The 20,822-nt window shown below is 60.9% G+C and overlaps 1 protein-coding gene across 3 annotated transcripts in view; it reads left to right on the top strand.

Annotated features, from left to right (window-relative positions):
* The first annotated feature begins 1,309 nt into the window (after positions 1 to 1,309).
* Positions 1,310 to 20,822, top strand: part of PKN1 (protein kinase N1) — a 55,493-nt gene continuing 35,980 nt past the window's right edge. The window contains exons 1-2 of one of the 3 annotated variants that reach the window (XM_089774825.1): positions 1,310 to 1,965; positions 5,085 to 5,187. In XM_089774825.1, the coding sequence (XP_089630951.1) occupies positions 5,179 to 5,187 (9 nt within the window). In that variant the 5' untranslated portion in view covers positions 1,310 to 1,965; positions 5,085 to 5,178. Of the gene's footprint in view, positions 1,966 to 5,084; positions 5,188 to 17,251; positions 17,445 to 20,822 lie in introns of those variants that run through there. The other 2 variants (XM_075902233.2, XM_075902232.2) reach the window with 2 other exon arrangements.

Raw genomic sequence — 20,822 nt, 5'->3', positions numbered from 1 at the left:
TGACTAGGGCGGTGTTACTGATCCCTTCACACAACACAGGAACCAGGGTCACCCAGTGAAATTAATGAACAGCTGATTTAAAACAAACCCCAGGGCGCTTTGCGACACACACCACAGCCGCCAGCCTGGGGAGCTCCTTGCCAGGGGACATTGCCAGAGGGAGAAGTGGGTTCAAAGACTGGGCTAGTCCCTGGAGGACAGGTCCAGCAGTGGCTGTCAGCCAAGACGGTCAGGGACACAGCCCCATGCTCTGGGCATCCCCTAAACCTCCTCCCGCTGCCAGAAGCTGGGAGTAGAGCACTAGAGATTACCCTGTTCTATCAAGGTACATAGCCTACAGTGCGGTATTGACACACACACCCCCAGGCAGGGTTCTCCAGGCCCCAGTCTGAACAATTTTTAATCCACCCCCCAACAATTAACTGTGAGACTTGGCTCTGACTGCAGTGTAGACAAGAAGACACTGGTCTGACCCGGTGTGCCTGTTCTTATGTAACACCCCCCCCCCCCCTTCCATGTTAATCCGCCCTCTCTGCTGTCGTGAAGTGGAGTGGGTCAGTTTCACTTTCTCTTTCTCGTCAATTTCCTTTTTCTTCCCCCTGCCTCTGCCCAGCCCAATGGGGCGCACACAAAGCTCCTTTCATTCAGACGCAGCCCTGGATTCCCACTGCTGTTTCCACTGGGTTAAATCCTCCTCCCTGTTTTTTTGACCTAAATTTCAAGGACTCGCATTCACTTGGCAGCAGCGCTTGCTCTGGAATAGACCCAGCCGCTGGATTGGAGTGTGAACACTTGCTGAGTTGTTAGCCTGGCTTCTCCTGTGGGAATTGCAAACTTTTGTCCTTGATTTCAAGTGCAACTAACCAGCTCAGGGGCTCTCAGCTTTCACGAGCTTGGACAGCCTGTGGGGGGGGGGGGGGGGGGAGTCGAGAGTACATAAAGGGGAAGGGGGGGTCCTGGTTAGATCCTGGCTAGCCTGGAGGCGGTTCGAGGGTGGCAGTTCGCGTATGGAAAGAAGCGGGGAGAACCGGAGGCCACTGGGTCAAGGGTCAGGGCTGCCCTCTATGGGGTGGAATCGGATCTGCGCACCATGTGTCAGGCCGGTCACGCAGGGCTCTGAGGAGGGGGCTGGGCAGAGCAAAGGAAGCCGATCGGGCCAGTGCAGCATCACGCTCTGGCAGGAGCAGCTGCGGTGGGGGAGGGCCGATGCACTACCCCGACCCCTGACACCGAGAGCCCCTCCCCCATCTCATAAAGACATGCAACTACAACATCCCCCAGTGCAACCCCTTGGCGCGCGGCGGACAGGCTCCTGCAGCAGCCCGGGCGATGCCGCCACAGCGGGGGGTGGCTCAGCTCTCCCCGCCCTGGGCCGCTAATCCCTTAATCTGGAGTGAAAGGGAAGGGACCCCGGGCGGCAGCTGCAGCCCCCGCAGTCTCCGGCCTTGGGATCCCGCCCACATTAGCCGCCTGCTGCAGCCCAGCGGCAGCCTCCTCCCAGTTCCCCCTCCCTGCACTCCGGTCACGTGACCAGCCCGGCAAGTTAGGGACCAAGGAGGAGGGACAGAGTGGGGCGCTGGGGGCGCGGCGGCAGCGCGAGCCGCTCCGGATAGAACGTTCCCCGGGAGCTGCAGCGGCGCGAGCCGCCGGGGATAGAACGTTCCCCGGGAGCTGCAGCGGCGCGAGCCCGCCCCAGCAGCAACAGCAGCAGCTCCGCTCCTCGCTCTTCCTTGGTCCCTGCCTGTCCCGCCGGCAGGGGCTGGAGGCTTGCAGCTAGGGCTCCGCGCTCGGTGCACGCCCCGCAGCCCGGAGGGCGAGGAAGATGGAGGGTCGGTTGTGAAGAGGGGCCCCTTGGAGAGCTGCAGCAGCCTTCCCTCGAGGAGGGGAGTGGAAGAGGAGCGGGAGGAAGCAGCAGCGGTGGCCTGTGCGAGGCGAGGGGCAGAGATGGCCAACGACTCGGTTCAGGTGAGAGCGGCGGGGCGGGCAGTTGGTCCCCGGCCGCCAGGGGGCAGCCCCGAGCGCAGCTGGGACATCCCGGGGGCGGGGACTGAACCACTGCAGAATGGGGTGGGAGTGGCTGGACCCTCTTCCTGCCCCCATTTGGGGGGAGGTGGAACCTGACCAGGGGGTCGGGCAGGGCACCCCGACCACACTAATTGTTCCAAGCCTACCGCAGAGAGTCAGGAGCCACTGCACATCTGGAGCCTGTGGGGGAGGGGTTGAACCTCCTATCTCCCTGGCACATCTGGAAAATGCAAGAGGGTGGGGCCTGTTCCTGTGGGGCCCTCCCAGCACATCTGGGATATGCAACCCCTGCACCCATTGAGGAAGCAGGCAGCCCCTTCCTCCTGCACCACTGCCCCCTCCTGATGGAGTGAGGGGAGTGTGGGGCAACCCCTGGCACAGGTGGGACATGCAGGCCCCCAGCTGGGCTGGGCCAAGTTCTGCTCTTGCCAGTTGTGTAAAGCTGTTGTTGGCCTCTGGCCCAGGGGGCGGGAGAGATGGGGGGTGGGAGGCAGCTACAGGCTTTTCCTGGCCAGCTGGGCTTTGTCTCTCGCGCACACACTCTGCTTACAAGTTCAGCTTCATCAGCCTGGGTATCTCTGTGCAGTCCTTGTGCCTGCCTTGCCCATCCACACACAGGAACCTCTGCCTCTCTTCCCATCCCTCGCCCCAATTCTGGCCTGCCTCACTTTGGAGGATCCAGACCCACAAGCTGACTGGATGACCCCTCCCCCCAGCAGATTTAGCCACCCTGGCTCTTGCACCCCACCCATCCCACAGACAGGTGCACAAGTTACAGTGGGGAGGTCTAGGTTGGACATTAGGAAAAACTATTTCCCTAGGAGGGTGGGGAAGCGCTGGGCTGGGTTCCCTAGGGAGGTGGTGGAATCTCCATCCCTAGAGGTATTTAAGTCTCGGCTTGACAGGGCCCTGGCTGGGTTGATTTAGTTGGGATTGGTCCTGGCTTGGGCAGGGGGCTGGACTTGATGACTCCTGAGGTCTCTTCCAGCTCTAGGATTCTATGATTCTAGGTGATGCAGCTGAACTGTGGGTGCTAGGAGACCTGACCCTAGAGAGCATTGGGTGCTAGGATCTTCCCCGGAACTAGATGGGAGCCACTTTTATCCCTCCTCCCCAGTATTTCCAGCTGCCTCCTCTCCCTGTCGCCAAACCCACTTGCCACAGTTCAAGAGCTCACTTTCCCTAAGGGCACCAACCTGCAGCTGTAAATCTAGTCGGGTGGGCCCTGGCTCAGACCCTGCGGTGGGGCCCCAGCCAGCCCCGCTACAAGTGAGAGCAGAATCCTGTCCTCCACACTGCTTGGAGGTGTCTACGCGAGGGATGGAGGCCGGGGAGAAATCCCCGCGGGCGGCCTGGATCCTGCACTAGCTGTGGAGGATGTGGAGGTCAGATGCACCTTCCCCATGGGGAGCCTGCTGGGGGAATGGGTTAGTTACGCAGTGCCCTATAGGTTCCTCTGATCCCATACTAGCTGATGGAGGGGGCATGTGCTCCCTTCCCTGGTTCTGTGCTAGCTGGGTGGCGAACAGGTCAGATGCTGCATCGCCCTGCAGGGTTACCCTCCCTCATAAGAGCACTGCACTGGTCCTGCCCGGATGGAGGAATGGGGCTGACGCTCTTACCGTCACTTCCCCAGCGGTTGCTCTGTGGCGTGATAAGCGCTGGCCGTGTCCCCTGGGAGCATCCCAGGTTGTTGTGGTTTTGTTGTTTTCCCGTTTGAGCCCGCAGGGCCCAGCTGAGGGAGAACACGACCGTTCTGGGGGATGCCGCAGCGAGATTTTCCAGTAGCAGGAAGCGTTTGCGGCCCTAGCTAGGAACCGGCTTTGGGGAGGAGGCAAGGGCCCAGCCCATAGCTGTGTTTGCATGTACCTTTGTAAACCCCACTGGCAATGGGGTGTGTTACAGGGGACACTTGTCTGCCCCAGCCCCTAGCCAGGGCACCCTGGCTTTCTAGCACAGGCTGTTGCTTTGAGCTTGGGAAGCTCTGGTTGCTCCTCGAACCCCTGGTGTCTTGGCCATGCTGCCTCTGGCCCTTGCCTGGCCATGGTCATGTTGGCTGCTTGTTTAAAGGATCGCTGTCAGGTTAAAAATCGATAAGCTAAAAAAACCTTCCTTCTCTGTTAGCAACCCGTCAATTATTAAAGCCGCCGTATTGATCCAGAACTGGCAGTCCCTTCCCTTGCCCAGCTGCCAGGATGGCAAGAATTGCTCTGGCCCGGTTTTGCTCTTGTTTGCATTTTGCTAAATGACTGAATAAGAAATCCGTTACCTAGCTCTTATCTAGACTGTGTTTTCCCCCGGCTTTACTGGTGGGGAAACTGAGGCACAGTGCTCCGTGTTCCCTCTAATTATTTCCAGCCATGGGCAGAATACATTTCGTTCTGTGCACTGAGGCATGTGCAGATGTGCACCACCTGTAGAAACACGTCACACTGTGACCATCTGTGGGTGCTCTGCTAATCAGCTTGGCGGCACCTGAATCTTTCCTGGGTGGCCACCCAAGCACTCAGCTTGCAGGCAACCCTGATGGTGACTGTTCCCAGAGCTGGGAAGAGAACCCAGGAATCCTTCCTCCCAGTGGAATCTCCTGCCCATTCACCTCCATGACTTCGGCTAGTTAGTTTCACTTTTGAATCCATAATACCTGGCTCTCCCACTGTTGTGTTTGGGAAGCAAAAGCCTGGATCTGGATGATGGGATCTTGAGCTGAAAAGTAATCCAGATAGAAAGTGTTTCTCTGAGCAGCTTCTGCAATGTTTACCCTGAACTTCTCCTTAAAGGGAAGCTAGCTGTTCCAGCCTGGCCCCAAACCACATTCATGCAGACAAACTCCTGGGCCTTCAGAGAGCCCCAAGGGAATAAATCCTCATGGGGCTCTCGGCTTGCAGCTCTGCAGCAGGCAGGGTGTCAGGTTTTGTAACAAAACCCAGGGGCAGTGGAGAGCTCTCCCTCCTCACATAAAGTCCGGTTGCGCTGTTTGCCCCTAGGGAGAACCTGCAAATGAAATTGACCATGAGCAGAACGGAAAGGGACCTCATTGATTTTTTGTTTTTTAACAGTCCGGGCAGAGAGAAGCAGGAAGCAAAGAACCAGCCTCTAGAGCAGCGAGAAAATATCCCTGGGAGAGCTTTGTAAAATATCCCCGGGCTTCTAATGTGCCAGGTTTGTTAATGGCACCGTTGGCTGTGCTGCGTGAGTAACTTGACCCAGGAGGCTATTGTCTCATTGTTTCCTAGTGCTCACCCGTCTGCTCGTATCTGCTGTCTCTTGTCCTTGTTGTCAGAGCTGAGCTTTGTTGTGGGACGACTAAGGGCCCCGTTGTGCTAGGTGCTGTACGTTACTATTGAGCGAAGTTACGGTTCCGCCGTGGAGCGTTGGCAAGATCTGGGGCCTTCTCCAGAAGCTGCAGATCGACGAGGAACCGTGGTCTGGGGGTTGATGTGCAGGGCAATTCAGACTAGGAAATGAGATGCTACATCTCCACAGGCCACGCCGTGACGGTCCTGGCACCAGGGTCCCCCAGTCTGACCTACTGTGGGGCCCAGGCTGTTAAATTCCCCTGTGACCCCTGGACTAGCGATGTAATAGTCAATTAACTGATTAACCAATAAGCAAAAGCTTATCGGTTAATGCTATAGACTACGCGTATTTCCCACTCCCCCAATCGGTACATTTTTTAGCAGGCTGGCCAGCAGCCTGGCTCAGTCCTGGCTTGCACCGGGTGCAGGATCTACCCCTGCTATGGTTCTGCATTGAAAGTGTATTAGGAGCTGGGCGAGCAGGCAGCCCGGCTCAGTTTTGGCTTACGCCCCCACCCCAGACAAGGGCTGGTGCCACCCCACGCTGCTCCTCTGTATCAGCCGGTCTGCGAGGGGAGCTGGATTTTAATCCGGTTCCCCTCGCGGACCAGCTCCCACCTGGCACCCAGTGCTGCTGCCCCTGATAGAGAGGCAGCCGTGCGGAGTGGCAGGGGGCTCTTTGGGAGTGAGGCTGGAGCGCAGGGACTATAGAATATTCCAGTAGCCAATAAGAATTCATGAAGCTAATCGACTATTCTGTTAACCGAGATTTAACATCCCTGCCCTGGACTGAGGCAAGTGACTTTCCAGCCGCTGGGTTCTAATTGCCCCAGCCCCATGCTGCGGGGGAAGGTGACTCTCGCCCCACCCTCCCCCAGGGGCCCAGCCCGAGTGAGCTGGGACAGCTGAGCTGTCAGGCCAGGCTGGGTGGGATTCTCCACCATTCGGCTGAGGCAGGACGTCGCCCCAAGAGGTCCACGTGGTGTTTGGCCCTGAGTGGCTGGGCCCAGCGCCGAGGCTGAGGGAGAACAGCTCTGCAGATAGGGCTGGGGAAAGTCAGTGGCCTGTGTGCTGTATTCTGGAACGAGCTGCAGGGCCCCTGCCCATCTCGGGGTGGTGCGGGGCGTAGGGCAGGCCCGGCACAGGCCGGCCTCACAGAGCTCCGGGTCTAAACTAGGGATGTAAAACAGCATTTCAATATTAAGTGGTTAAACTATGTGTTTAACTGGTTACCGGCCACCGCGGGTGGGGCCTGCTTTGGCCCGGCCAGGCTGGCATTGCCCTGCCCACGGCACGGTGGGCCCGTCTGGGCAGGCACTAGTTAACCATTTACACCCCTTGTCTAAACAGAAACCAGCAGAATTTGTCTTGGCGAGGGGCAGCCTGGGCTAGCAAGTGGCTCAGCTGGCCGCAGATTGTCACAGCCAAGTGCGTCTCCTGGGCCAGGGCAGTTTTGCTCACTAGGATGTGTGGGCGGGGCTGACTGAACGGTAGCAGCGCTTTGATTGGACGCAGCGGGAGCACCCGGCGCTCACAGCCAGCCCACCGCCCTGGCTTTCCGTGCGTGTCACTTTAGCAACGTTGGTAGTTAAAAACCGACACGGATGGAAACCAGCGTGTGGGCAACAGTACACAAATGAGTAGAACCCCGAGGGGCCGCATGCGACTCGCGGGCCGTAGGCTGCCCACCCGATTTATCTCGTCCCCATTTTACAGCATGAGGGAAACTGAGTCACACAGTGATTGAGTGAGTCACATGGGGAGTCCGTGTCAGGAATTGAATGCAGATCTCCTGGTCCTCCCCCACCCCATCTCTGTGCTGTGCAGGGGAGGGTCTCAGACCTCACTTCTGGCCTTGAAACCAACAAACTCTTTCTTGGTCCAGGTCTGATGATTTTGTTTTGAAGCTGCCCCCCTTCCCCTCTGCCTCGTGCTGCGTTTGTTCCCAGCTGTGCCAGGCAGCCACGGCGCTGGGCACGGCGCGAGGCCCTGCCGAGAGCGGTGGGTGTCTGTGTGCGGTGGCCCTGGCTGGCTGGCCCCTGCTTGGGGAGGCCCTGGGTGATGGGTTTCCCTGGGGCGGCGATCGCGAGGCTGGCTCTGCGAGGGGGGGCTCCTGTTTGGTGCTGGGGCGCAGCCGGTGCAAGCGGCGGCTGCCTCTGGTTAATGCAGGCGGGCGGGAGGGAATCGCGGTGTCTTTGTCTGCCCATGAATAATTGACAGGCTGAGTTAATGCAGCCCATCCAAGGCTCCTGTCTGCGGCTCGGCTGGGGGAGGGGGCTGGCGGTTACATTCCCCCTGACTTCACTTGGCGCAGAGTCCCTGAACCCCACCCCAGGGTGCCAGGGATCCCCCCTCCTGAGATCTCGCTCCCTGCCCCTTCTTCTCTGGCGCGTGGTGGGGAGAGGGGCTGTGCTGGCCATGGGATGCTCAGCTGCTCTTGGGATCTCCCCCTCCTCCCCCAACACCCACCTCTTGGAGCTGGCACACGCTGGGTTGTGGGATTCCCTCTCCTGGCCTCCGGGGCTCTCTGCAGCTGGCCAGCCCGGCCACGGGCACTGCATTGTCCCTGCTTCGCCTGCCAAGGGGGCCTCGTCTGCCCTTGTGGGTGCTGTCCCTTTAACCCCCCCTCCCCCATCTTCTAGCCCCAGCCAGGCCGAGCTGCAGCAGGTGCAAAGCTGCACTCCCCAGGGTATAGCACCCGGTCACCTGGGGGCCCCTCAGGGCTCCTGGGCCCAGGTGGCTCTGGCAGCAGGAATGCCACAAGGCCACGCCCTGCCCATGGCGCAGAGCTGGGCACGGTGACCGGGGAGGCCATGGTGACAGCAGCTGATGCCCGATGTAGCTGCCATTGTTATCGCTTGCGGAGCTGGCTCCATGCGTATGGGCAGGGCCAGTTTCAGGCTGCAGGCCTGATATCAGATCCCCTCCCTCCCGGGGGCCGGTCACAGCCTGCTCCACTCCACCAGTTCCAGAGGGGTGGGACGAGCGTAGGAGCCTGTGGAACTGCCCGCCACTATGGGAGAGGCGTACCGAGGCAATGGCACCCCTGGCTACTCACAGGCCGGGGACTTCCTGCCTCGGTCACCAAGGGTTCCTGCAAACCCACAGCTCCACTCAGACTTCCCTTCCTCCTGGAGATGAGCAAAATCGAAACCCCCTTGTTAACGCCTCCAGCTCGTTCTCTGACCGGCTGTGAAATGGGATTGGGGGGGCATGTTTTTACTTATAAATACACTAGAAGATTTACTTGGTGTTGCTCGGGTCCAAGGCAGGGGGCTTTGGTATGGGGGGGGGTGCAGGGGTCGGGGCAAGGCTTGGGGTGCAGTTGTCAGGGCAGGGGGTTGGGAGGTACAGAGGAGTTGGGGCATGGGGTGAGGGGTGAGGGGCAGAGGGTGGGAGCAGCAACTAGGTTCTCCCCACAGCTGGTCCAGGAAGGCAGGGGCTGCACTGCCCAGCCACTAGCTGCTCCGCAACTCTCTGGGGCGAGCAGGCTCTGCAGGGGGGTGCTTGCTTGCTGTCCCCTGTGGCCATTCTGGAGTATAACAGCCTCCCCTTTCTGTCTGATGAGAAACAATCCCATTCCAGGCACATCCCATTGTCCTGGCACAACCAAACCCTGCCCTTGCCTACAGAATTCGGTGGTCCTAGCTCTTCCTGTTTAGGAGGAGGTCTTGAAGAAAGGGACTTGCAAATGGATGGAGGGACATATGGATAGAAATGGAGGCAGGAGAGGGATCACGTGAGGATTACCTATTCTGTTCCCTCCCGCTGGGGCATCTGGTATTGGCCACATCGGCAGACAGGATACTGGGCTAGATCTGACCCAGTATGGCCCTTCTTATGTTCTTATAAAATCTCTCAAATATATAGCAGATTGGAGGTCATCCTAGAATCCCTCAGTAATGGGGCGGGGGTATTTACTTGGAGAGATGTTGCTAACTGGTGGGGTTATGTGCACACTTAGATCCAGAGCAGCATGGGGAAGATATTCTGGTCTCAACAGAGCAAGGGCAGGAGAGGAAACAGAGGCATGCAGGATGAAGTGACTTGTCCAAGGTTACTCAGCAGGGCAGTGGCAGAGCCAGGAATGGAACCCAGGCATCTTGCATCACAGCCCATTGGAGTGTGAAAAAACCTGACTGTCCTGTTCTGACTCAGGAGTGTGTGTGTGTGTGTGTGTGTGGTGGTGCGGGGGGGGGGCGGGGAGTTAACATTCTAACCCAGGGGGGTTGTGCTAAAGGGGGCACTAGCTGGGCTGGGAGAGGAGGGGGCCAAGATGGCTCTTGCCACGGGGATGCAGTGCAGGGGGTGCTAAAGATGGGGTTGCTTCCCCAAACGAGGGGCAATGTCTCTGCCAGTCCCTCCAATGGCCCCCTGCAGACCCTCAGCTTCATCCACCTTGCTGAGCCTCCTCCCCTGCCTCTTCGGGCTGCCAGGGTAGGGCCTGGCATGATTGTGTTTCACACCAAAATGTAACTGGCCCCATGAGCCTCCAGGAAATTGGGCCAGGAGCTCACCACCAGGATCTGGTCATGTCAGTCTTTGCCTCTTTCTCCTCTGGACACTTTTTCTCCTTGGTCTGCTCATGGGGGAAACTGAGGTAGGGCTGGGGCAGCCGGACACCGGGAGCACCTGGAGACCAATGTCCCCTCTAATCTTTTCCATCCGTGTGGGGAATACATTTTGTTCTGTGCACCGAGGCACGTGCGAAGGGGCATCATCCGTGGAAACACGAAACTTATCTGTGGGTGCTCTGCTGATCAGCTGGGCAATTGAATCTCTCCTGAGCAGCCGGACAAGTGTCACCCACCCACCTTCTGGGAGGGCTGCACTGCCCCATCTAGTGGCACTGACACTACGTACAGGAAGAGGAAACGAGTCTGCTCTCGGGATGTTACATTTCGAGTAATTGACTAGTCGAATAGTCGATGCAAAGGCGAAAGCGCTGTGGGGAGCATGGGGCCAGAGGGGCAGATCCCCACTGGCCCTGTGCTCCCCACGGCATTTCAAGGTGTCAGTGCTGCGTGGAGCCCGGGGTCAGCTGGGGACTACACACGGTGCTGCCGCCTTGAAACGCCGCATGGAGCCAGGGGACACACCGGCTGGCCGCGGGCTGAGTGCGGTGTTTCAAAGCGGCAGTACCGCATGGAGCCCAGGGTCTGGCCCCAGGCTCCACACAGCGCTGCCACTTTGAAGTACCCCCTCCACTTCCCCCCCTTGCTGCCTCTTTCTGATAGAGGCACGGGGGTGGGGGGAGCAACTAGTCGACTAGTCATTCGCATCCCTAGTCTGCTCTGGGGCCTTAGCTCATGGTCTCAGGTTCGATTCTGCCCATCAGCACTGCCCAGGGAGTGCTTGCAGGGAGCACAGGTGGAGATGCTTAGCAGCTCCAAAGTGAAGCCAGGCCCAGACCCCAGCACAGGGGTGGGGCTGGGGCATCCCTATCAGATCCCCCCAGTTGGCGTCTCTACTTTCCTGGCACTGGGTTGAGTCTCACCAGAGCCTGCTCGGCAGTTCTGGGCCCCTCCAAGGAGGAGTCCTTGTCACTTCCTGCATCTCTAGCTTGGAGCTCCTGGGTCAATCCTCAGAAGCCCCCCCCCCCCCCCCACTACCCCACATCCCTCGCCGACCAGGGCAGCCACTTCCTCTACCCCCACCCCCGCTTATGAGCGCTTCATGCCTTATGGGGATGGGGCTGTCAAGGCAGGGTGCAGGCTAGTTCCATAGCCTCCTCCCAACACCTCACCCCAGACCGGGGTGCCCCAGTCTCTTGCATAACGGGGGGGGAGGGTACAGTCTGTCGAGGCCCAACTCTGGTATGTGTGGGAGTGGGGCCATGTTACATGGTTGTATTGGGCCCAAAAAACTTATTCTTGGGCCCTGCCCTCCTCCCCTTGGTGCTGGGACAGTTTGTGTAATGGAGGTGCTGGGGGCAGGAGATATGGATTTGGGTTAGTACCGCTTTAAGCCAGGGGTGCAGCAGGACCCCGACTTCTGTGGTGCCAAGTAGAGCTCTAGCCTAATGAGTGTGGCCACTCGCTTCCAGGCCACAATCTGTTGAGTCACAGTGGTTCCCAGACGCCGGTCTGCAGACCGGCAGCGGGCCGCGAACCCCTGCCTGCCGGGCTGTGGCACATTGCCTGGCCACGCCCCCAGCTTTTGATTAGCCCCACCCACTAGGGTTCCCTATAAGGGAATTCCCTTCCACCCACTTCACTGTGCAGCAGCAGGGCAAGTGGGGCGGCGGGCAGGGCTGGAGCCGGGGCCGCAGTGAAGTTGTCCCAGTTCCAGCTCTGACAGCTGCTGCACAGCCCAGCTGGCGGGGCCACGTGGAGCGTCTATCGAGGCCCAGAGGCCCAACTGTGGTATGTGTGTGGGAGGGGGGCCATGCGGTGCTGGGGAGGGGTGAGAGGCCATGGCCGCGTGATGAGCGTCCGGGACCTGTTCAGGCGGCTGGGGGTGGGGCCCGAGCTGCAGCTGTGTGGTGGGTGACGGGGTTCAGCTCCCGTGGGGGGGGCTGGGGCCTGCCGCAGCTGTGTGGGAGGGGAGGCCGAGGCCTGCGGGCGGTGAGGAGGGGGCCAGGACCTGCTGCAGGGCAGGGGGCTGGGATCTGCTCCATCCGGTGGGCGGCTGCTCTGGCCATCGGGGCTAAATAAAATAATATGGGGGGGGCACAGGAGTCAGGGTTGGAGCGTATGGGGCGGGCAGGGATACATCATTTGGCAAATAGGAAATACTATATATTTGCATATTTGTTATTTGCATAATGAATATGCAAATGTGCAAATATTACCAGACTGACGCACGTTTGCGAACGGGTTTGCCAGTGCCCGGTCTGTAAAAGGCTGGGACCCACGGCACTAGGGCCGTCAGCGGGGGCAGAGCCCCTCCCGTGCGGTCCCAGCGGGTGCCCCACAGCCCTGGTTACTCCCCCATCGCTGTCCCGCCACCCTCACTCCCAAGGCCTTGTCCTTTAACAGACTTTGCTCCAGCCCCCCGAATAGACCTGCCTGGGAGCCCCTCCCCCAGCCCGGGCCCCCGGCTCTCAGGGTTTGGACCTTGGCTAGGGGAGCCGAGCAGGCTGCTGGCAGGAGGCCTGGGTGTTCCCATCTCTCCTGGCTGCAGCCAGCCCCCACCCCAGCTTTGCTGGGGCCCTTCAACCCTGAGTCACAGCCCTGGCCTGTGTGGCCTGGTCTGCCCCCTTCCACTCCAGCTAGGGCGCAGTGGGGGCAGTTTGCTCTGCTGGGGGTAGGCCCAGGCATTGCCCCACAGCAGCCATCTCTGAGGCTGGGCCGTGGGGCCGTGCCATCTGGGAGGAGCCAGGCTCGCTGCCTTGTGCAGACTCGTGAGGTCCCCTCAGCACCTCCCAGCACATCCAAGAGGCGCCAGCTCTGCCCTATGCGCCTGCTGCTCTGGGTGTGCCGGGGGAGCCCCATGACTGGCTGCCCAGAGCCATGGCAGCATCTTGCCTGCCCCGAGCGGTCAGCCTGCAAGTCACCCCCAGGCAGGTCCTGCTGCCCCCCCCTCCTGTGACACTGGGCACACAGGCCCATGGAGGGGATCCCCAGGGGTTGCTCTCTGCCCCTCGTGCCTCATGGGGCGTGGCCCAGGGGGAGCAGGGCCTGGAGCCAGAATCCCAACGGGGAGGAGGCTCAAACAGCCCCCACAACACACACTTTGGACTAGGGGAGCTGCTGGCCCCCCCTCAGTGCCCAATCTGGCCTGCTCCTAGGAGGGCCCAGCCGGGTGCTATTTGGGTTGGGGGCAGGCCAAGTGCCCCCAGCCTGCTCCCCAACCCCCAGGGCAGCAGCCCATTGAGTGGCTGGCAGAGGCCACGGGGCTGTCTGTGGTCAGCTGGACCCGGCACTCACTATGTGCCATGGGGCACCAAGCCCATCTCCCCCAAGAGACCAGGGCTCTCCCCCTTCGTCGGGCTGCCCCGTGCTTCCTGGGTCTGGCTGAATGGGGCCCGGAAGCTGCTGCCTTTCCATGGGGTGGGGGGTTTCTCCAGACTTCTCCCTCTCTGGGATCAAAGTCGACTAGCCGGGGGGACCCCGCTGGGATGTCCCCACCCCACCCCGTCTGGGCCTGGGGGATTATGGGATTATGGCTCCAGATTTGCCTGTTTTCCAAGCGTTTTTTCAACTCTGGGTTTACCAAGTCTCCCTGCCTGTGGCTTTAACCGTTTAGCCCCCCCCTTCCACCTCCAGCTTTGACCCCGTGTTCCCCCAAATCCGCCCCCTCCCGCCTGTGGCTTTAATCCCTCGTCCCCCAGGGCAGCGCTGGCCAGGAGCAAAGAATCACACCTTTGGAGGCAGATCAGCCAGGCAACCTCTGCCCCCGCCTGTAGGAGCCCAGTCCTCCATAGGGGCAGTGCCTCGCTGGTGCCCGCCAGGGGCTGGGCACTGAAGAAACTGAGGCACGGAGAGGGGAAGTGGCGGAGGTGAGAATAGGAGCTGGAATTCTTCCCACCCAGAGTCCTGGGTCCCATCCCTCGCTCCAGCCCCTCTGCAGGGCCTGGCCTGGATACAAAGTGCTGTCCCTCTCTGGGCTGCCGGTTCCTAGAGCTGCTGCCTCCTTTCCTGCCAGGAACTTTCTGCTGCTGCTGCTTTATCCAGGCAGCAAAGGGTTAAGGGAGCCGTGCCTGGGATTTCCCAGTCAGCTGGAACCTGCTGGGGAGGAGGGGGCGGTGGCTTGGCAGGAGCGTGGGGGTCAGGCGCCTCGGGCCCAGCATCAAAGCTAGGGGCACAGCCCTAGTCCCGAGCGGTGCCACACTGCCTGCCCTGCCCCCCGCCCGGAGCTGTGTGCGTGGGGCCTGCAGCCAGCCCTGGAGCACGGGGGCAGGAGAGCTGGCAGGCAGGGCCCATTCAGCCACTCCAGCTGGCTGCCTTCTGGACCATGGCTGTGGGGGGGTTACCAGGGCTGTCCTGCCCTGCCTGCCTTCCAGGATCATTCCTCTCACCCCGCCCCCACCCCATTCCTTTTCCTGCTCCTGGCCTGCAGCTGCCCCACCCCAGAAGTGGCTGCGTTCCAGGAGCAGGTGCAACCCCAGTGCCTGGGGGGAGGCTCTTCCTGCCTGGGGCAGGAGGGAGCAGGGTGGCCAAAGCCTGTGGGGCTGGGGGCCCTCAGCAGTGCAGAGCTCCCCTCCGCTGGGATATTTGTGGCCGTGGGGGTGCCCCTCCCCGCCAACAAGCCCTTTCCTCGCTGCGGAAGGCAACAGCGGTGAGCAGTTCTCCAGAGACAGGGCACTAAGGGGGCCCAGAGGCTGGGGGCGGGTCTGAGTTGGGAGGTGCAGCTTCATCTCCAGCAGGCATTGCCAGAGATGCTGAGAGGCAGAGACCATGTGCACTTGTGTGGGGGGGGTCCCCCTACCTGCAAGCTTCCATGGAGCAAAGGGAGTCCCACTCCAGCAGGGGGAGGCCGCAAGCCCCAGAGCTGGAGTAACTGCCCCCCACCCCCGCACAGTTTCTGGGGAGCTGGGTGGGGCTCCCTATCTCAAAAAGGTATTCGGGCCTGTCTCAGACACTGCCTGATTCCCAGCATTTGGGGGCTTTCCTGACTGCGATGTGTTTGTCTTCACCCCCACCATGAGGGGCGAAGTGCTGATGGGGGAAACTGAGGCACAGAGCAGCTGGCTCACTCAAGGAGTTGTGGCAGAGCAGGGACTCGAACTCGGCCATTTTTGCGCCAGAACTTGCTGCCTGTCCATGCTGGCCGTGAGTTCTTGCGCAAGAACAGTGACGTTCTAATGTGTGAAATCAGGGCTTCTTGTGCCAGAACTCTGATACTCCCGCTCAGGAACTGCTCTTGCGCAAGAGGCCAGTGTAGACAGGCAACATGAATTACTTGCGCAAGAAAGCCCGATGGTTACAATGGCCATCAGAGCTTTCTTGTGCAAGAGAGTGTCTACACTGGCACGGATGCTCTTGTGCAAAGGCACATGCCAGTGTAGACACGATCTTCCGCAAACGAGTTCTTGCGCAAAATCACGCCAGTGTCGACGTAGCCCTCCAGGCTAGTCCTGAATCATAGAGATGTGGCCTGTTGGAGGGCAGCTTGGCCCTGATCCGTCCTAAACCAAATTGTTCCCCCCACCCCATGGCAATGGGCTGAGCCTGGTTACCCCTTGCGTGGAGGGCATCTCACTGTGGTGATGGGGAGGAGTTTGGTCTGTGCAGCACCCGGTGCAATGGAGCCAATCTCAGTTGTGGGGGGGGGGGTATCTGCGGCGACTGGTCTCTGTGTGGGGGAGCAAGGGTCTGTCAAGGGAAGGGGTTTGTGTAGCACCCAGCACAAGGGGGCCCCGGTCTCTCTCAGGGTCTCCATGTGCTGCCGTAATACACCTAATAGCACTAGGCTGCTAGGGGGAAATTCTTTAAGTCGGAGCACCTGTTCAGTGGCACTGAAGAGGTCTGGTGGAGAGCATTGGCCTGGGACCTAAGGTCTGCCTGGGTCTCCCTGGAGCTGCCCCTGCCTTCTGCAGCTTAGAACTCTGCCCCCCCCCCCAGAACCGCTCCCCACTCTAACCACTAGACCCCATTGCTTGCCTGTGCTTGAGCAGAGGCCTGTTCACACCAGCCTACATTCCCTATGCTCCCCCCATGCAGGGCCCATACGATGCTCTATAGCCCAGGGATCCCAGAACTCTGGAGCTGCTGGACAGCTGGGAGGGAGGAGTAGGGCCATGTGATCCCCCCCTCCCCCGTCCCCAAGGTGCTGGGTCAGAGGGGTGAGCAGGCAGGGAGTTCCCGCAGCCTGGCAGGGAGGTTGCCCTGCTCCTCTGAATGACCAACGTGGGAATCGACCTTGGGGCCTGGCCAGCGCCTGCTGGGGCCTGGCACTTGGGCGGAGCTGCAGTGCTGAGCCAGCAGCCCTGCTGGAGCCACTTAACCCCTTCCCCTCCGCTCCATGCGGCCCTGGCTCTCTGTGTCGGGAGGTGGGGGTGAGTCTCTGCCTGTGTGAGATGGGGAAACTGAGTCACGGAACGGCAGGGACAGGGCCTGCCTAGGATGGGATAGGAACTGGGAGCCTTGTGCCCATCTCTGGGCCACGGCCCGTGCCCTGGGATACAGCCAGGCCTGCATGGACTGAGCCCTGCCATGGAGTCAGGGTCATGGCAGCAGACTCTGTCTTTCTGCATCTCCCCCTCACACCTGCTCTGGGAGGGGCAGAGGTGGCTGGGCCCGCTCCTCTTCCCTCTTTTTCACCCTCCCTCTCTGCTCCGGGCCTCTTCCCCGCCCCGTGTAAGATGAGGTGGCTGGGTCTCAGCCCAGTGGTTCCCGGAGGGCTAGGCCCGTTACCATGGCAATAGGTGCTAGCCTGCCCAGGGCTGAATGGGTCACAGGGAGTGAGGGGTCCCTGCAAGGCTGAGCCGTGCTGGCAGCATGTGGGGCTCTCTCTGCTTCGGCTGCCACTGCTCAGCGGGCTGGGAGCCAGGCCCCCTGGGTTCTCTTCCTGGCTCTGGCACAATTGGCAGGTGACTCCTGTTTCTGTGCCTCAGTCTCCCCATCTGTGGAAGGGGGGTTGGGAAGCCTGGCCCCTGGGCGTGCTCTTCGCAGTGCACTTTGCCCCCTCGTGCCATGCACGTGCCCAGGGCCGGCGCTTGGCTGCCCCGTGGGTGGGGCAGTGGGTTCCCTGGCCTCATTAGCAATTGGGGAGGCCACTTGGGTCCTTGCAATGTGACAGGGCTCCTCGAATCCGCAGCCCGGGCTGCAGTCTGCTCCCTGATGCTCTGTTGGGCCTCTGACTCGCTCTGGGCTTTTTGCAGGACCTACATAAACCAGAGGCTGGTGCCGTGGGCCTGTGGGGCATTGCCTTTGGGTGGGAGCTGGGGAGGCTGAGCTTTGGGCCTGGGTGATGTGCTCTCTGCTAAACCCCCCCTCTCTCCCCGCAGAAGGGTGCTTCCTAGAGCCGTCTGGGGGCGCTGGGGCCCACCCTGACAAAGGGGAGCTTGTCCCCAACTGAGCTCGGCTCCCTGCTGCACAGCGCCCCCTAGGGCCGCACTGAGTGCTGTCCTGGTCCCTGTCTCTCCGGTGTGATCCTGCCCGTAGGCTCTCGTGCTGATTCGATTCCTATCTTGGCAGCAGCCCCTTAATGAAAAGGGCCTTGAGAAACGATCAGGTTAGTCCAGGCTGCCGTTGGGGGGAGGGGGAGGTGCCAGGGCTGCAGCTCTCAGGACTGGCTCATGCTGGGTCTCTGGCTGGGGAGAGGGCTCTGGGGAGAGGGCACTGGAGCCAGGCACCGGCTGGCTGAGCATCACTGGAGCAGCGGGGAGCGGGAGTGTGGTGGGTTCTAGGCTGGGGAGAGGGTCTCTCAGCCCTGCAAGCTCCAGTGCCTTGTGGATCTTGGGGGGGGAGGTACAACCCCCCCCAGCCCCCCGCTCTCTCTGCCTGTCGGATGAGAGAGAACTCCCTCTCCTTTCCCCATTCATGCTGCCGCTTTGGCCTTTATGCTGCCACCGAGATGCTACAGAGATCGCCCCGCCCCGGGCGCTGCAGGGCCCCTGCCTCAAAGAGCTTCCAGCCCTGGTAGACAAAGGCTGGCTTGTCTGCTCCTGTTCTTGCGTCTCTTGTCCCCGGCACAGTGAGGCTGGGAGAGCCAGGGACTGAACCCTGATCCCCAGACTTGACCCACCAGCCCTTCCTTCCTCGAGTGGCGCCAGCCTGCTCCCAGTCACCTTGTGTTCTGAACAGCTGTTGCCTTGTCACATGATGGCTCCAGCGCCTCACTCTGCAAGGAGCAACCCCCCCCCGCCTTTGGCTCCAGAATCCAGCCCGGCAGCTCCAGCTCTGGCTGGATCCCCCTTAGCTGGGCCTGGGGGCCGAGCACCCACAGCCACCCTGGCCTCCAAATGGAGCTGGGGCTGGCAAAGGAGCCAGGGCCCTGGGCTTGCAGCTGTCATCCAGCTGCCCCCTGCTGACTGCTCATGCTCCAGATCCCCCCCCCCCCCACAACTCCTGACCAGCCCCAGACCCCTGCAGGGGGGTTTCCATGGTGCCCCAGGAGGGAGCGTCACAGGAACAGGCTTGTGCGTTGCACTAGCAGATCACCAGCTCGGTCCTGCCGTGAGTGCACGGGGCTGGACTTGATGCCCTCTCGAGGTCCCTTCCATACTGTGATCAGTGTCTCTCTCTCTCTCTCTCTCTGCTGCCTGCAGGCGGTGCATTTGCACCAGTGCACGGTGGCAATAATAATACAAAGACTCGCGAGCTCTTCTCGCCCATGGAGCTCAGAGCACTTGCCAAAGGATCATTTTTCAGATGGGGAAACCGAGGTAGGGGGGCAACTTGCCCAAGGTCAACCAGTAGCCAGGCTGGGGCAGCGATCTAACCACTAGGCCACTCAGTGTCTTGTGAATTCCCGTTGCACTGCTGCAAACTCTCTGTGTTTTGTCGAGGGGCCTTCTGCACACGCCCCAACACCATGAGACTCTGCACCCCCTTGAGCAACGGGCCCCTTAAATCATGTACTGACTTAAAAACCTCAACTCCTGCAGGCCCCCCCATCTGTCCCCTTTCCCAGTGCCTGGGAAGGAAGCTCTGTGCGGGGGCAGTCAGTGTGCAGAGAAGGGTGGTGGGTGCCCTGCGGGGAGCTGATCAGAGGGGAGGACAGAGCCGGCAGAGACAAGCCAAGGGGTTAAGTGGGCCAGGGACAGATCTGGGCTGGAGATGGGGAGGCTCCTGCCTGCAAAGGAAGAAGGGTCCGGAGCTGCCTGTGGAGCAGCGGGGCAGGGGAGTGAAGCCGGAGCTGCTGGGGTTTCTGCCAGGTGGCCTGGGGCGCAGGGCTGAGCGCCAGGTTCCAGGAGGCCCCTGGAAGGGGGGAACTGCAGGGATGTCTCCCAAGGCTTGGCTAGGTGCCTGAAAGGGTTAAGTCCCAGTGCACAGGTGGCCGGGGGCTGCTGGATGCAGGCAGACCCTGGAACTTCCTTGGGCCCTGCAGCCTCCACAACCCCACTGTGCCTGGACCGACCCCAGCCCAACCCTTGTGGGCTCTGCAGAGCCACGGTCGCACCAGGCTAGCCCCTGCCCAGGGCATCCCTGCTCTGGTCTGCATTGGTGGCAGGCGGTGCAATGAGGCGCAACCCAGTCGAATGGGGCTGCAGCTGCCATTGGTAGGATCCGTTTCCTGCCCCCCAGAGGCACCTAGAGGGGAGCCGGGGAGGGGGGAGGATGCTGGAACATCGCCATGATCCCTTGCAAAGCCCTGAGCGGGGGCATGTTGCAGACCCCCCAGGTCAGGCCAGGATACCGCTGAGCTCGGGCAGGGCCCCATGGGCGGTGCAGCTGGGAGTCATTCGGGCCTTGCTGCCCCTGTGGAGCAGGAAGTGGGGCAGCTCAGAGCCTGTGGATGGGGGGAGGTTGCGCCTGTCAGTCTTAAGCGAGAGCAAGCCAGGTCTGCTGGGCGCTGTGCAGAGCCTGGCAGGGATCAGGGCCCCTGGTTTGGGGCAGGTTCCCTGCAGTGCTCAGGGCGACGGGGCCCGGACCAGGCTGTGGGTGGGGGATGGGTCCGTGCAGAGCTCAGGGCTACGGGGCCTGGATCAATCTAGGGGGTTCCGTGCAGCGCTCCACATGCCAGGTCTGCGCAGCGCCCAGAGCGACTCTAGTTGCGATGAATTTCCCCTCCAAGCTTTGCCAAGTGCTCTCAGCTCCAGGAGCTGCCTTGTGTCCCCCCCCCCCCACACACACACTCTGCCAGGGCAGCACCCCCCCCCCCATGCACCCGCGCCATCGGGGCTCTGGCACTGAGCCCCGCGGTGCTGGCCGCCAGGGAGGGTGAATGGCTGCTTTGTGCTGCCTGAGGCCCAGCTGTCCGGAGAGGCAGGCGGGTGACTGGACACGGCCTGACGGGAGCACCAGGAGATTGGCCCAGCAGCAGCCAGGGCCAGCGATCCCCTGGCAGCGAGAGCAAATCTGGAGGGACTGTAAACCCGGGAGGGGGCAACGACACTTCCACCATTGCGTGCACCACTCAGGGTGCTGCCAGAGCAGCAGGCACTGGGGTGAATGAATGAGAGGCAGGGTGGCCCAGTGGTTAGATCACAAGTGGAATGGGAGACCTGGGTTGAAGTCCTGCCTCTGCCACAGACTGAGGGAGTGATCTTCAATAAGTTCCTCAGCCACTCTGGACCTCAGTTTCTCCATCTGTACAATGGGTGTAACAGCCTGCCCTGGCCCAGAGAGAGGATATCTACAATGAAGATTATGAGGAGCCCAGATCCTCTTGTGAAGGTTGGGGGGGGGAGGTCTGTAATGCTCTTAGCTCCCTCTCTGCTCTCACGGGACACCAGCTCCAATTACAAGCTGTGCTGGGGTTTAGTGGTGGATACGAAGGGGGAGCCAGAACACTTTGGTTCCACTCCCAGCTCTGGGAGAGGAGTGGGGGCTCGTGGTTAGAGCTAAGGGGGACCTGGGGGTCAGGACTCCCGAGATCAATTCCCTGCTATGCTCCTGGCTTCCCATACGACCTCAGGCCAATTTATCTGGCCTTGGTTTCCTCCCC

The sequence above is a fragment of the Pelodiscus sinensis genome, chromosome 31 (genome assembly GCF_052426305.1).
Source record: "Pelodiscus sinensis isolate ZL-2025 chromosome 31, ASM5242630v1, whole genome shotgun sequence".
NCBI lineage: Eukaryota > Metazoa > Chordata > Testudines > Trionychidae > Pelodiscus > Pelodiscus sinensis.
The sequence above is the reverse complement of the archived record's forward strand: the minus strand, read 5'-3'. Positions and strand labels throughout refer to the sequence as shown.